The 17,541-nt window shown below is 33.7% G+C and overlaps 1 protein-coding gene across 2 annotated transcripts in view; it reads left to right on the top strand.

Annotated features, from left to right (window-relative positions):
- Positions 1-14,954, top strand: part of LOC107451952 (matrix metalloproteinase-25) — a 46,174-nt gene extending 31,220 nt beyond the window's left edge. For both annotated transcript variants that reach the window (XM_071177051.2, XM_016068209.4), the window contains exons 7-9: positions 3,561-3,708; positions 8,014-8,280; positions 14,733-14,954. In XM_071177051.2, coding sequence (XP_071033152.2) covers positions 3,561-3,708; positions 8,014-8,280; positions 14,733-14,857 — 540 coding nt within the window. In that variant the 3' untranslated portion in view covers positions 14,858-14,954. The remainder of the gene's footprint in view (positions 1-3,560; positions 3,709-8,013; positions 8,281-14,732) is intronic.
- The last annotated feature ends 2,587 nt before the right edge of the window (positions 14,955-17,541 follow it).

The raw sequence follows: 17,541 nt of genomic DNA, 5'->3' as shown, positions 1-17,541 counted from the left end.
TTTCATTGTGTGCTTCATCAATTCGTAGACGTCAACTGCAGCGTGGACTGCGCGCAAGGACTCCTTTATGCAGGATCACCCTCACAGTAAACCATAGCCGCCTGCGGCTACAATGGGCCAATCAGCATAAGGACTGGCATGCTGATTGGCAGCATATCGTGTTTTCTGACGAATCCCGCTTTAATTTGTGGTACCATAATGGCCGCATTCGTGTCAGTCGCTATGCCTGTGAACGCCACCTTCCGGAGTGCATTATCGAACGCCTCAGTGGACAAACACCAGGAGTTATGGTCTGGGGTGCCATAGCATATCATGGACGATCTCAATTGCTGCGAATTGTGGGTAATCTGAACAACAACCGATACATCAGTGAAGTTTTACAGCACCAAGCTGTTCCATTCCTTCAAGCCTTGCCAGGCGCTGTATTTCAACAAGACAATGCCCGCCCTCATATTGCTAGGACTGTTCAATCCTTCCTTGCATTGCGGCAGGTACAGCTTTTTCCTTGACCTGCGTATTCCCCAGACATGTCACCGATTGAACATGTGTGTCATTTCGTTGGTCGTTGCCTCGCTTGTGATCCTCGTCCTGTTGCTTCTACAGACTTTGGGTACGCATACAAACTATATGAAATGTTCTTCCTCAGAGAGACATTCAAAATTTACTTGACTCTATACCACGTCGTGTAGCAGCGCTTATAGCGGTGCGTGGTGGCTACACAAAATACTGATTTCGATCTCTGGTTATTGTTTGTTTGCCTTGAAAGTTTAATCATTTATTTGTACCACTACCACTCAACCGTGTAGTAAATTTCATTCAATTATGACGATTCCTTCATGGTGTTGCAATTTTCACAAACAGGAGTTTACTTATTATTGACCTGCAATATGTTTGAGGTTTCGTCAATATTATCAGTGGTAGGTTATAGACAGAAGAGTTGAATAGTTTAGATACATAAATTGCCTCTGTGAGTGGTTCTGTCACATCTTGAACGAGGGTATATTCAATCTCTGTGAAGGCTTGGCATGGGTCTCGGTCATAGATAAGATATCCGGCGAGTAGTTCGAGATAAAGTCAGTGAGTTCTGCCATTTTTGTGATAATGTTATTAGCATTCCACGGATTGATTTTAAGTGCTATATATCAATCATCCCTGTCCATCTTGATTAGCTAAAGTTTCATAATTTTCCTTGTCAACTTGAGGGCTCTTCTTTAATTGCACGGTAACCTCGTTTATTAGGTGTTGTAAGTTTAAGTATACATCTATTGCTTATTTAGTAGTCTGCGAAGAATTGAGTCTGGATTATTAGAATCCATCTTTGGGAAATTCGCTGGGAGTAATAGTTGCTTTTCTTTTGAAATCAAATGATTTAGTTCTGTTTAGATTGTTTTTCATTTTTTCAACAATAGCTTTATATTTTTCGCATCCTGAAAAATTCACTGGATGATCTCCATTACAATTACATCATTTCGCAGTGGTATGTTTGTTATCGCAGTCTTTAGTCAAGGGTGCGCCAGCGCACTTAACACGCCTTAGCAGTTACTTTGCCGTTGGAAATAATTCTGGCAGCGATGACACTGCGTTGGTCTATCGTTTTTCTTATATTCCTCGATTCCCAATTAGGCTAAGTCGGGCCCTGTTTATATATAGTTCGTTCTCCAGGAGTTGGCACTCACTTGGCTCCGCCTTCATCACGTGATATCCGGCGATACTATTTTGCTATTTTTGGGAGAAGGATGTGAACAATCCCGAACAAGGTTGCTATTTGGCGACCGTATGGCAAAAATATTTATTTCGCAATCTTTATGTGCAATTTTTAATATTAAATATTTCATAAATTTGATGATATTTCTCTCTTTTAAGTGAATAGTTTGTCCTTTTTGAGACATTTTGCTGCAATATATTTAATTAGCTAGAGTAACGGAAGGTATAATAGCAGATGATAAAGCGAAGTAAATGGCTGAAAAAGAATTCACTGTTTGCGGTTGTCGCGCATTAAGGGTTGTCTCAATATAAGGTGCGGAGACGTTCCTCCTCTTACTCCCGCTCTGAAATGAACTCTTTGTCCGAGGAGGTGGAGCCAAGTACCAACTACTGGTGAACAAACTATACAATTTTTTTAGTGAATCGTATTTAGTAACTAATGAAAAAAAATTATATCTTGAAAATTTAAAGAGTTTCTAGTTATTTTTTCTTAGTAGTCTTTGTAATTTTTCAAAGAAAGTTCTGAATGACAAAAAGTTTTTTGTAAATTTTATTTTGTACTGTACAAGATTTATTAAAAATGTGGAGGGTTGTGGAGAATTATTCCATATAAATGTGTGCTTTTTTTCGCAAGTTTTCGTACCTATCATCACATTTTGGTGTACGACTGGTTGATGGAAGGTATTATCATTTACTATTTAATTTTGTTTTATGATACAAAATAAAATGTGTGGAAAAGCTGTGGGGAAGCTTTAGAGCTTTCTTTTAAAAAGTACAAAAACTACTTAGAAAATGACTAGAAACTCTTTAAATTTTCAAGATATTCGAATCGGACTTTTTTCATTAGTTACTAAATGCAATTCATAACAAATTTCTGATAAGAATTCTTTTTTTGAATTTTATCCGTGCATGCGTAGTATGAAATAATTAGTTTAAATGCTCCTATCTCGCGAAATTTCAAGTTTTAAAATAATAATTTTGTAATTAATATAAAATTGTTCCGAAAATTTGTTTGATATTATTGAATACTTTTAAAGTTATAGCAAAAAAATAAATAAATTGTAAAATAAAAAGATTAGCTTTCAATAAATATTTAAGCTAGGTTTACGAAATTTAATGCAATGATTGCAAATAAAAACCAAAGTAATCAATACAAGTTACAAGCTTATTGCTATATTTTCTGACATAGGGTGTTTGAAAATACTTGTTTCGTCTGTAATTTATGACCGGTGTCTCAAACCTTTGAAAACTTTATTAATACGTGTGAAAAATTTCTCTACCGAAACACCTCTTAAAATACCAAATCATTTCTTAAAAAAGTTTTTTAAAAAAAACGAAAAAAAAAACCCGTTTAAAACTGAAATTGTCGCTTTCAGTATTTTTTGTAAATTTTTAATATCATCTGAAATGGAGTGTCTGATTAACGTAAAAACATTTTTCCTACTCATAGACACTTCTTCAATCCATTTGTCTAAACATTTAACTTCAATTATTAAATAGTTCCCATAGCATTTAGAATATTTAATTGATAAAACTCCTTAAAATAAGCATTTCATTTTATAAACACAATGGGGGAAAAAAATGACCAGCAATGGATAGTAATATACAGGATGTTGAAGGGTCAAAAAGTGATCAATGTCTGCAAAAATTGTTATTAGGAAACACCATTGGATGTTTACGGGAGCTTATTTCATCCGATTCATTTGCGAAATCATTGTATTTTTTCTCATTTATATGAATTACATCTTTACTTTTAAATAATGTTCCCACATGCTACTAAATCAAAGATCACAATTTTTTCTTTCAATAACAAATAAAATTTCATAACCGATAAATAAAAATGGATTCTTTTTCAGTATATGTGGCGTTTTCGAGATCGAGATGAGATGTTACCAGGTTACCCAGTCGACTTCCACTTATTTTTCAGAAGTTTACCGGTGTCCATTCGTTCTATAGATGCAATCTATCAACGACCCACAGATTACAACATCATTTTCTTCACGGGTAATTGATTTCGTTATTCATCACACTAACGATTTTAAATATCTTTTTTTTTTCTTTCAGTTCTGGTCCAGGAAAGCTTCTCGCATTATTTATTTTAAGTTTATGAAAAACCTATATCAGTTCATTCTGTAAACGTTCACAAAGCCTGAATGAAATCCGATGACTATTTTTCATTATAGTGTTTGAAAAATCATTGACTTTAGAAGTGTGAAAAAGAATGACAGTGGGAATGAAAGATAGACTTTGTGGTCTCTAGGGTACAATTCAGCTTTTATGTTAAATAATACGGAGATTCCCCTCCCCTGGCTGATTTTAAAACCGTCCACAATGTTGTAACGAAATGGAGTGAAGTGTGTTGCTAGTTTAATTCCGGCAATGACTGCTTGACTCTTTTTTTCGACATACATTTTTTCAGTTAATATTGATTTTGCGGTAAAAAAAATACTGGTATCCTGAGTGTCAATACTTTCTAACGTAAGTTTTCACGAATTTTTATTGACAGGGTATGCTCTTGACTTTTTTTTTCTGTTTCAGATCTTTGCAGTAAATATTGAATTTGCGGTGAGTAACACTGGCGCTCTGCGTGCCGGTACTTTTTTACCAAAAATGTTAAGGATTTTTTTTTCAAAGAGTAATGTTAGTTTATAAAAGGAGCTGTAATGTATACTACAGTTGTCAGGATACATATCACCACTTTGGTGCTGGTTTCATTGTTAGCAAGAGACATAGGATAATTGAATTCATGCCTGTAAGCGAGAGAATCTGCAAATTACGTCTGAAAGGCAAGAACCAGAACCTCAGAATTATGAACATACATGCACCAACAGAGGACAGAGATGATCAGGAAAAGAATAATTTTTATCATCTATTGGAGCTAACTTTTGATGCATGCCTTCAGAATGATATAAAATCAGTGGTTGGTGACTACAATGCAAAAATTGGCAGAGCTTGTATAAGAACCCTTTGTTGGAGGTCAAAGTCTACATGAAGAGTGTAATGATAACGAAAACAGATTGACTAATTTTGCCTCAGCAGGTAAGCTGGGAATTGGAGGTACTGTGTTCCAACATAAAAACATCCACAACGCCACATGGAAATCCCTAGATGGAAATTCCCATAACCAGATTGATCATGTGCTTATTAACTTAAGACATATGAGTAGTCTCCTTGATGTACGCAGTTATAGAGGAGAAAACGTTGACTCGAATCACTTTCTGGTTATAGCTAAAATGAGGTATAAACTAAGCAAAGTATATTATAAGAAGAGAAATGGAAAACTGAAAAAGTTTGATGTTGAGGAACTGAAGAAACCCAATGCTCAAGAAAAGTATTTGTCTAACGTAAGTGATAAACTTCAATCCCATGAAGAAGCTTGAAAGGAGGATAATGACTGGGAAAGCCTAAAACAAATCATAACCCATATATCTGAAGAAGTACTTCCAGAGGAGGAGAAGAATAAACGGAAGGATAGGTATGATCTGGAATGCATGGAAGCCATTGAGAGGAAAAACAAAGCTTATAAAGCTATGATACAAGGACATAGTATTAGAAATACAGAGGAAAAGTATTAAGAGCTGAGAAGACAGGAAAAGAGAGCACATTTAAAGAAAAAGAAAGGTTTCTTTGAAGAACAGTTTAAAGAGATTGAATCACTTAAGACACAGAAAGAGGCAAGAAAATACTACCAATTAATTAATATTATCAGAAAAGAGTTTAACCCTAGAGTAATTACTTGCAGAAAAAAGAATGTAGAATTTACAGGAGAAAAGACAGAAATGCTTGAGAGAACGGGAAGAACATTTTAAGGAAATCTTAGTTGAGGGTGAGTCACCAAACCTGGCTGATGGTATATCTTATGAGACTACCAGTAGTCAAGAAGAGGAGACTGATTTGTCTACTGTAGGTGAGATTGAACAGGCAATTAAGAAGATGAACAACAACGGATCTGCTGGACCAGACGGAATAAAAACTGAGCTTTTGAAAATTAAGGAACCAGCATTGATTAGGGCAATTCAATATATTATATGCAGGATAGGGAATTGGAACAAATGCCCATTGAATGGGATGATGGTTCTATCTGTCCAATCTACAAAAAGAGAGACAAGATGGATTGTAAAAATAACAGGGGGATCACCTTATTGAATACAGCATATAAGGTTTTCTCCAATGTACTATATAAAAGACTTTTACCACACATGGAGAAGGTGGTCGGAAGTTACCAGTGTGGTTTTCAAAGCGGAAAATCTACAATTGATCAAATACAAGTTTTAAGACAAACTACTGAGGAAAAAAAAAGAATTTAATCTTGAGACTTTCCATCTTTTTATTGACTTTAAGGCAGCATACTCTCTTGATACGACAGTATCAAGAGAAATAAGTTGTATGAAGCAATGGAGGAATTTGGTATTCCCCTGAAGCTTATTAACTTGACAAAGGCAACACTCAGAAAAGTCAAGAGCAGAGTTAAGTTTCAAAACGAACTCTCTGAGCCCTTCTACACTGATAGAGGCCAGAGGCAGGGAGATGCACTTGCCTGCCTTCTATTTAATATCACACTTGAAAAAGTAATCAGAGCATCTGAAATCAATGTAAGAGGCACTACTTTTCAAAGATCTACACAAATTCTTGTTTATGCAGATGATCTTGATTTTATAGGAAGACCTAGACAATCAGTATTGGCGAACTTCAAAGTTCTTGAAGTAGCAGCTAGTGAAATGGGACTAACCATTAATTCTGACAAAACTAAATATATGGAGATAAACAGAGGGCTCACTTAGCATGTGAATGATTATGAATTTGAAGCTGTTTATGAATTTAAATATCTTGGGACTACTGTAACCTGCAAAATTGACATAAATACTGAAATCGATAGCCGTTTAGAAATGACAAACAAGTGCTACTTTGGTTTAAAAAGTCAACTAAAAAGTAAATTTCTTAAACAAAAGACAAAAAATAACAAATACAAAATACTCCTACTGCCTGTGATCCTATATGGAAGTGAGTGCTGGACTCTCAATAAAAAAGAGAACAAATGGCTGATTTTTGAGAGAGGGATACTTGGAAAAATTTTTGGCGCACCCTATACAATCATGAGGTATATAAAAAGTATAACCAACCAGACATAGTTCATGCTATTAAGGCCAATCGCATTCGATGGCTGGGACACTTTTATAGATCTGAAGACCAAAACCCCGCAAAAAAGTAACTTTTTTTAAACCGGAATACACAAGAAAAAGGGGTCGTCCACCGACTAGGTGGATGGACGCAGTTGAGAGGGACCTAAAGATAATAAGAATAACTAACTGGAAGGCCATGGCACAGAATAGATCAAGATGGCAAAAACTTATTGGGACGGCCTAGACCTGTCATAGACTGTAGTGCCCAAGGAGAAGAAGAAGAATGTTAGTTTATATTGAATGCAATTATACATATAGGCACCGCGTCAACATTTTCAAAAAATAACTTGAAATTTTTGATTTGAGTTCTATTAAATTCGAAAACGTGAATTGATCGTGAGTTTAATTCTTGTTCCAGTAAAGTTCCTGTGCAAGACGTTACTAATTTAGTACATTTCCTTTAATTTTTCATTTTAAATGATTTATGGGTATCTGTGATAGAAATGTTTATAATGTTTTAGTTGTGCTGTTTTATTGCTGATAATTTTAGATGGACAACTTCTAAATGGACAACTTTGTAAAAAAAAAAAATTAAAAAAAAAAAAAAAAACATCATTAAGAGTTTCTAGTTTCAGCGATCGGTGTTGGCTTCAAATCAGCATTTTACATGTACGAATCAGGCTCATAATAGTTTGAAACATATTACTCTGACTTGTATTAAGATGATAATTAAAAAACAGTGTAGCTACAAATCCCATTTTTAGAAACTCCCTGGCAGGATTGTTAACAAACACTTTATTTGTCTGCTTAATTTTTGTTGTTCTCAAGTAATTTTGTTGAACATTGCATTCATATGAGCTCAGAAATAGCTATTCTAACGCTATTTGCTCATCTGGCAAATAAATTGATGAGCTTTACTAGTTCGTCGTCAGATGAATAAATTATGATAAACTATTTATGTTTGACTCCAACTTTTAATAAAAACTATTAGAAAACACTAAAAAATTAAAATAATTCAGATAAATAAAAATACAGGTTCAAATGCGCACGAACAGCCAGATCGCAATGAAGAGGCAAACCTACGATCCTTGAGTGGTTATGCAATTCTCGCGTGCTTTATCTGAGTTTGTTATCACTCTACTGAACAGACTGTATAACAACGTTTAATAAAAATATTCTTCTTTCATAGGATCCTATTACTGGATTTTCGATGGAAATAGCTTTACACAGGATAGTCCTTTGCCATTAACCAATCTTGGATTACCTGCTGATTTGGATCGACTGGACTCGGCTATTGTGTGGGCAAAAAATGGAAAAACTTATTTTTTCAGAAGAGATTTATATTGGAGATATAATGAGACCACCGAAAGAATGGAAAAAAATTATCCGAAAAAGACAACAAGTCGATGGCGTGGAATTGATAACAACATCGACACAGCTTTCACGTGGAAAGATGGTAATTATTACAAAGCTATTCCGAAATTAAATAAAATAGTATGAGCGTTATTGTTCGGAAAAATCAGCATTTAAATGATAAAACAAAAACGTTAGCGAATTTTTATAGGCGGACAATTTCAAACGTAAAAATCTTTAGTTCCAACGTGAAAACAAATGGGTTTTGATGCTTCCCGCCTTCCTCATTTGTGATTGGACAGATTTCGATAACCCCTTCGCTATGATAATATATATATTAATGTGAGACTGTTAATGGGCGAACCTATTTTTCTAAGTATGTATTAAATTACTGAAGGATTATTCTGGAACATGTAAACCGTTTTTTAATTTTTCTATCTCAACGAGTGTCAAACTGAGGCTTTTGTAACGAAGTAGTAGAGTAAATAATCACGAAGCATTCTGTTACTTAGATATTCGTTATCTTCAAGTTTGCAGATCAAAAAAGAACGTAAGAAAATGAATATTTAAGTATAAATTCCGAAACGTTCTTAGAGTAAAAAATGTTTCATTCTTATGTATTTTCCTGTGCAGCTAAAACAACATACTAATAATCAAAAGCTTACATTTTTTAAAATTAAAATGCATTCTATGTTTTAAAAACTCTTCTTTAATACTTCTATTGACTAAAGGGCACAAAAATATTTTAGACCTACAACATGCCATAATGCTTAAGAACAAACTAAAAAACTTCACATACATAAAATAAATCATTTTTAAGATAGGATGCAATAATTTTAACTCATTTTGATTACCACAAAAACTCGAAGCATTTTTAAGCTATGCATAATTTAAAAAAAAAAAAAAAAACTGAGATTCTAACCAATTGTAATCCTCATTTAATAAAATAACTTTCAAAACCATGGAAGTAAATTAAAATAATTAAACTAAATAAACACAAAGGTATAACAAATTAAAAAAAAGTTCAAAAGGTATCAATTATTTTGTCAAACTAAACAGTTTATGGCAGGCCCGTAGCCAGGGGAGGGGGGGGGGACCGTCAGGACAAATCCTCCCCCCGAAATTCTGGGATTCAAACTTTTTAGTCCTTCTTCGAGCCTCTCAGTAAAAAGAAAAACAAAAACTGTCGAATTAAACGTTTTATTAACTAACTTTATTAAGTATATTTCGGGATATTCTGGTTTGTCCTAAAAAAGTAATCGAAAAATTTTCTTCAAATCCCCGTCGCATGTCTTTGTAAACTTTGTTTACAAAATGATTATAATTATTATGTAATATTAATTGAAAAGTAAGTATTATGTAATATTTTTTAATTACTAGTTTAACTTTTGCAAACAACAGAATAAACAATATTTGTTACAATGTTTTTCCCCTACTTCGCATGTCTGAAACTGTCCTTGCTTCTTACCATATCACCCCCCCCCCCCGAAAAAATATCCTGGCTACGGCCTTGGTTTGTGGGGATAGTAGTTATCGATAATGTGAACCTTCATCTATGAAAAGGCGCCTCAACATAGAATCAAGTTCTTCTTCTTCTGTTTAGTCTAACTAGGCTCATCCTGTAAGGAGAACTGCCATTCATCCTGTAATGAGAACTTAAGCAAAAGCAATAGACATATTACATGAAATACAACAATTAAATGGCACTTGTTAAGGTAGAGAAATAGAATCAAGTTAATATGTCTTATATTCTAGTGAATTGGAATTGTATTTTTTGTAGTGGTAAACACACTGCAGTACTCCCCCACCAGAATTATAGCTGCGATAGAATTCGATGAATGGATACCACTAGTTGTTTCATTGCTGTTTTTGTGAAAAGTCGGAAGAGCTGTATTAAGTTCACGTTCGTGGTCGCTCCTGTATTGCTTTAGCAGTCGATTGTATACGTTGTTCGTTGTGTGTGATCGAGACTGAGTAGCAACAGCGTGAGGAGGTGGGTAATGTCGCAGTCATAAGTCAACTGTTCAATGTAAACCATTCATCGAAGTAGGCGTGCTCAGATCGAAGAGTGGGCGTTTCTGTGAATGTTCACATTAAGTCCGAAGATCATCCATGTGGGGATAGTAGTTATCGACAATGTCAACCGCCACCCATGAAAAGGTACCCCGACATAGAATCGAATTAACATGTCTTTTTGTACCAGTGATTTGGAATGGTATTTTTGTAGAGGTAGACACACTACAAGTTATTAAAACATCTTGCAATGCCCAAGAACCTAAAATTTTTATGAGTACTTAAAATTTTCATAGGAACGATGCATGGGTGGATCGTGAATTTGTGGGGCCCTGGGCCGAAACTACTTAGGGGCCCTAATAGCCATTTTGTCAAAAAAGCCCGTTTTCTATAGTGATGCAGATAAGTATATAGAAAAAAATAGGACAATAAAATAATTTTATTTATTTTTTATTTATTTATTTTCATTTGTGTATACAAACAGTGACTGTACAACATTATTGCAAAAGAAATTGACAGGTTATGTGTAGTTATGTTAGATAAATTATAAAGCAACCTTTCTGCATTTTTGTGCTGCAAATTCCTTTATTTGCTCATCACATTGTAAGTCCTTCGTTAAATCACAGTTTATGGATAGAACTGATAAATGATTTGTTGTCCTATATTTGTTTTCTATATGTATGACATCATGGAGAAAGAGCGCTCCTCTTCACAGCTAGTGATTGGCAAAGTTAAAAAAATCTTTAAGATAGTATAGCAATTTGGGAAAACATCAGCAAGTTTCTTTTCATGAATTAGCATAAAAATTTCACTGCAAGAGGTGTAAGACTCTGGCTTAGACCGAAGTAAATAAGATTTTAACTGAATGCACTCATTCACTAAATGCTCGTCTACATCATCTGGATAACAATCAACAATATTATGTACACTTTCCAGATCTATGTTTTTCATATTTTCGTCTTGCAAATTCATTAAAAATTTGAATTTCTTGCTATACATCTCATAGACTCGGCTTCTTTTATTTAAATCCATAATCAGCTTATCCAACTCAACGTTTAGCGTGTCTCTTTTAAAATTTTCTGCGCCGTATACTGATAATTTATCTGCAGACTTATCTGAAAATTTTGGAGTAATGCGTCTCTTGTTTATGTCATTGTAGTCTATTCCCACACTAGTAATTAATTTTTTAGCTTTCTTTTCGCATTCCTTTAGCTTCTGATCTGATTGGTGCCTTATGTTGTTCACGAAGTCTTGTAATGACGAAATTAACTTGTTGCCTTCACAAATATCTAAACCAGAGCTCTGTATTTTTTTATTAACTAAATTAAATCTCCCCAAAATTTCTTCTCATAAAATAATCAAAATTGCAGTATTGAGAATAAATTACGTGCCTCTTTCCGGAAATCATCTTTCTCATCCTAATTTTCGCTGAAACTTTCGAAAATTTTCATAATGTCATTATAATTATTTTTCAAAGCTTTGACAGCAGCATAGTGACAAGACCATCTGGTCTGGCTTAAACTTTTAAACGTAAATTTGAGTTTTGTTTCACGATTTAACAGTTTCCACCTATGGGTCGAAGTAGAAAAGAAAACGTATATATTTTGCACTACTCCAAAGAAGTTCATAATTTCGGTTGTAACCTTAACAGATTCTTGACCAACTAGGTTAAGGGAATGCGCAGCACACGGCACATAATCCGCGGATTTATTATTTTGTTTTAGTAGTGCTTGTACACCATTGTAGTGACCCGACATATTAGCAGCGTTGTCATAAGGTTGTCCCCTACAATTATCCAGTAGTAGTCCATTTGTTTCTAAAAAGTCTTGTAGAATATTAAATAAATGTAAGCCAGTATGACTACTAATTTTAATGAAGGATACACATCTTTCATACACTTTTCCCTGAAAACAGTATCGTAATACATAACAAGTTGGTCATTGTGAGATAGATCTGGAGTAGAATCCATCATAATTGAATAATACTTTGTGTCGTCGTTATTTATTTGAGTTATAATTTGCTTAATTATCTGTCGGCCCATCATCTCAATTATTTCCTCATATACTTTTTTTGATAAGTATGTTACGGTTTTGGTCGCAGCTCTTGTTGTTCAATGTGTTCGCGAATGAATGGATCGAACTCTGCCAATAGCTCCAGAGCACCCATGAAATTACCATTATGTGGAGAACCAAATACTTCCTCGGAACCTCTAAATGCTAAGCCCCTTATACTTAAAAATTTGACCACTGCAATAACCCGGTTTTAGGACATTGTGATAATATTCTGTTTCTTTTCTTAATTGCTTCTGAAGCTGCTTGTCTAAAACAGATCGATTTTCTTTTCGTGTCAACCACACTAACATTGATTTCTTATGCTCATTAGAATTTTCATGATTTTCTAAACAAGTTCCCATGTGTTTCCAATCAGAAAATCTGGTTGTGTATTGAGAAGGGATTTTAGAAAAAAGTTTGCAAGTCAAACAAAAAACAGTATACCAACCCTGGTTGAATAACATAACATACCAACATAACCAAGATCTTTCCAGTGATTGACCATTTTTCATTTTCTTAAAGAAATACCTATTTGGAAATGTTCTGTTTTTTTCTTTGTATTTCTTTATTGAAGCTGAATATATATTTTTCGGATCTTTATTTTGAAAGTCAGTCATTTCATGTGAGAGGATGTCATTAATAAAATCATTATTTAGCAATTCTGGCCAGAAGCTCTCGTCAACATACTTCTCACACTTAACATTCTCTAAATTTCGTTCCGCCTCGGTATTACCGTCCTCTTGCTGAACACCAATATAGTTTTCAGTGGGATCTCAGAGGGTTGCTGGTATTCAAGACTTTGCGCATTTTCATGACTTGTATTTTTTTCCTGGTGTTGCGATTTTCTGCTCCCTTCAAATAGATTCGCTTTTTAATAAATTTGTAGCTATTTCATTCTCGTTTTTGTGTTCTAATTTGAAAAAATTGTCAATTTTTGCACATTTCTTTCTTCCTTTTTTTCTCGATCTAGCTGTAATCTCTGTTTTTCAGCTACACTTTTTATTTTCTACCTGACATATTGTAAAATAAGACTGATATTTTTCTGAAAATAAACAATGAACTTGATAATTTTCTGGTAATAAACAGGGAACGAGATAATCGATGTAATATTGTTCTTCACATCACATTTTAATGCTTTGTAATGAGTGCAGTAATTCACAAATTATCGATAAAAATCGATTAAAAAGTTCATTTAGTATTGAAAAGATACATTAAAAACAAAAAAAAAACATGATTTATAATTTTTTTACTTACCAACTAAGAGCAGGAAATCTTTTCTTATACTGATTATGAACTTTCAATTATAGGTAAAAAAAGAGAAAGCTCCGGTCTTTATAACTTTTAAGTTATCATTTATTAGTAAACAAAACAAGTTTGTCACTTTGAAGGCGAGAACAGATGTGCGGAGAAAAAAAATTACGTCGGGCGTTAAGCGGCGTGGCGGGAAGTTCCCCGTAATAGACGGGGAAAAAATACACTGACCAAAAACAAGAGACGGGGAATTCCCCGTTCCGTTCAAAGACGCGCGCATACATGGGTTGATTGATCTCAGGTTTGCCAACCTTATAATAGTTTTTTTTTTCTAATATTAGATATTTTTTAAATTCAAAATATCACCTATTGTTTTCAGTGGGGACGGGGCCCCTTGTATCCACAGGGCCCTGGGCTGCAGCCCAAAAAGCCCTCAAGTAGATCCGCCCCTGGAACGATGAAAAATTGATTTCTGTTTACTTTTTGGGTTTCCTTGGTGATAACTTCAAATTATTTGTGTTTGAAAATCAATCACTATTTGTAGGAAGAAAAAAATGCATACTCTATAAAAAAGTAATTTTTAAAAAATATACAAGGTAATAATTTTATTCTGGGCATTTTTTAATGCAATTTTTAAAAAAAGTAAGATTCTCAAGGGCCCCCCGAGTGACTGGGGTCCCCGGGCATTGCCCTAGTGTGTCTATACGTAAAGACGGTACTGATTGACTACCAGAGGAACTTTGTCCGACTGTTAGGCCTAATTTGTAACAATGATGTTGACAATTTTAGGCGAAGTACGAAACATGAGACTACTTTATTATATACGACTTCTTCTTGATGTACTGTTAGGCAAGTGTAAATGACGGAGAAAGATGCGATTGAGGTGACGACCAAAGGAAAATAGCATTTCATTAAATAACATCAATTAAAAAAACATTTGTGTAAAGAATATCGGGCAATGCACCTCACATACCTTTCGAGCTTTATTATTCCAGCCAATCTGGTTATCATTATATATTAATAATACACTTTGCCGCTAACATATATATATTCTTTTTAAATATAAAAAATAATTATAGATCTCGAACAATGTATAAAATGTGGTTGGGATCTTAATTATATTCTTATAGAAATGCAAAGGTAATGTCCACAATTGTGCTCACAAGAACACAATGAATTAATATTTTTCAAAATCTTACTTTTTCCATGTTTGTATATTAACCTTCAAACTTTATTTCAGACAAAACGTATTTTTTCAAAGGAAGTATTTTTTGGAGATTCGACAACCAAAGAGTAAGCACTGATGAAAACTACCCTTTACATATATCGCAGTATTGGTTTGGCTGTACATCATCAAGTGTTTGAAACTCTGTAAATACTGCCATCGTTACATTTTATAGATAAAGCTGCATTCATTTGTAGAGTATCCTCCACCAATAAATGTCAGTGTACATTTTTTAAAGTGCTTATTTATTTCAACATATAAATACAACTCTTATATTTAAAGCAATCGTTTCTCGTCATGAAATTTCCAGCCACAAATTTATAGTTAAGGCTGGTGTTGTTACCAATTCAAAAACAAGGCGAGTGTTTACACAAACCAACGATTGTGATGTGCGTGAAAACATGTCGAAATGAAACTATTAACTTGAAATTTCGTAACACATTGCAAAAAAGGAACGCGCCTAAGACTGGTTCAGGTGTACGAAAATGCGATAACTTTCTTAACCTGTGTCTCCAAAGAATCGAACACACACAGACTTCATTAGGGGCTCTTGAGTTTTGCTGACAAATCAAACATACGCTCAAAAAAGAGCCCTTTCGTTGGAGCACAGCTTTATAGAACAACCAGATTATTATTATCACGAAAGGTATTTACTTTGTATGCTTACATTAAGCGTACTTTTCAAGACGTATTTTTTATTAATATATAAATTTTAATAACTTAATTAAACAAAAAATCCTACCTCCTGGAAGATGATTTCTAAACGTAATAATTTCAGTAATAAAATATTGAACGCCGAAAACAGTTAATCCATTTGTTTTAATTCATAAAGTGGCTTTATAGCAGTTATTTTTGATTACCAATGTGAACAAATCGCATTCAATTAGAAATTTATATGTTATACAACTCAGAACAGGCATATGGACAAACTCATTTTTAAAGATTACTTTTTTAATTAAACTTGCCAAGCAGAATCTGTATAGGAAAACCTTTAAAACCTGCCCAACGGCAAAGACTTTTCCCCCCTGGCTTTTGAAAGCAAAAATTTGAAAAATTATGTGAAAAATTGCAGATATAATCTTGAATATATATTTTCCTGCAAATGGCACTATTATGCATTATGTTACTACACATGCCCCCTTTTTTTTTTATACTTATATTTGCATATTCACAGTTCAGTATTCAGCGTAACAGGAACGCGTACCAATACAGTACAATTTACCCAGTAGACGTTCAGAATTTCCATTAGGTGTCGTGAAAGGCGTTTTCTTATTTATGGATAATCCACACGGGCTTAGGTACACCAGATGTCTTATAACTATGGTAAGGGGGAATTGTATTTAAGGGGGCATACGGGGAAAGTAGTTTGACCCGTCCCCGTGGCAGATCTGCTCAGGTTCACACCGGTTATATACTGCTCTAAACGAAAATATTATTACAGACTCAATGTGAAGCAATCAAATGGAATTAAAATCAAAGTCAGATGTTAAAATAGTAGAGAAATCAAACAAAACACACGGAAAAAATAGTCAATGTTACGTACCTAATGAAATCTATCTGAAAGAGGTAAACTGTAAGACGAACAAAAATATTTAGCATTAGATAACAAAAGATTTAAATAACATCATAAAAATAGTTTTCTCTTTTTAATAATGTTTTACTTTTAATGTTTATTCCTTACATTAATTTAGTTCTCGGTATTTCCAAATTCGGTGAACTTAATACAGCTCTCCCGGTCTTTCGAAAATACGGACTAGTGGTATCCGTTCATTGAATTCTATCCCTGATAAAATTCTGGTGGGGGAGTATTGTGGCGTTACGATTATTAATAAGGCCCGGATTTTGATGACATTTGCATTTTTGGACATTTTTTGTCTTTTAGAGCATTTTTTTAGATTTATAGGGCATTTTTCTTTAAATTTTGGGGCGTATTTTGCATTTTAATGCATTTTTTAAAGTTTTCTGTAAATTTTTTCTAATTTTTATTATTTTTTTTCAATTTTCATTATTACACTGGCTTCCAAACAATGAAGAAAATCTCTAGGATATTAACAGGTGAAGCAAAATCTTTTCAAATTGAAGAAGAATTGTCAGTAAGTGAGACTGTCCTTTTCAAGTACACACCTATAACATCAGTAGACGTTGAAAGAAGCTTCTGCAGGAATGAAAATTTACTTTCAGACAAGAGACGCTCGTTTACATTTCAAATTATCAAAAAAAAATTAATAATCCAATGTAATTCTGATATTTAGTAATATTATGAGAGGGGAGTTGTTATATTGACACCAAAATATTTTTCTTTTGTAGAGAAACTTTGAGGGATATATTTTCCTTTTTTTGTTATTTTAGGATATAAAACATATTTTTCAAACTTTAATGAGCAAGTATTGCATTGCTTTATATTTTTTAAATGACTCATAATAATTTTAAAGAGCAAAACATTTTTTTAATTCAATATTTTTACTTTATTTAAGGCATTTTTAAGGGCATTTTTTGCCCTTTTTAAGGGCATTTTTTGCACTTTTTAAGGGCATTAGTTGAGATTTTTTAGGTCATCAAAATCCGGGCTCTAATTATTAATCTTCAATTCGCTTGGATACAAGACATGCTAACTCGCTCCAATTAAACCTTTTGATAGATGAAGTCCATTCCCTTACAGGCTTTTAGATTTCTCTACCGGCTCAAATATGGATGTCTTGTGGTCGATCAGATGAAACTTCGTGGATGTTTGCCATGACGTTTCCTGGACAGCCACTGGATTATTTCGCGCTATATGGGTTAGTTATAATAATTAAGGTTATATTTCATTTAGAGAAAATTGAGA

The sequence above is a fragment of the Parasteatoda tepidariorum genome, chromosome 2 (assembly GCF_982258835.1).
Source record: "Parasteatoda tepidariorum strain Cologne lab strain chromosome 2, Ptep-v5.0, whole genome shotgun sequence".
NCBI classification, from domain to species: Eukaryota; Metazoa; Arthropoda; class Arachnida; order Araneae; family Theridiidae; genus Parasteatoda; species Parasteatoda tepidariorum.
The sequence above is the reverse complement of the archived record's forward strand: the minus strand, read 5'-3'. Positions and strand labels throughout refer to the sequence as shown.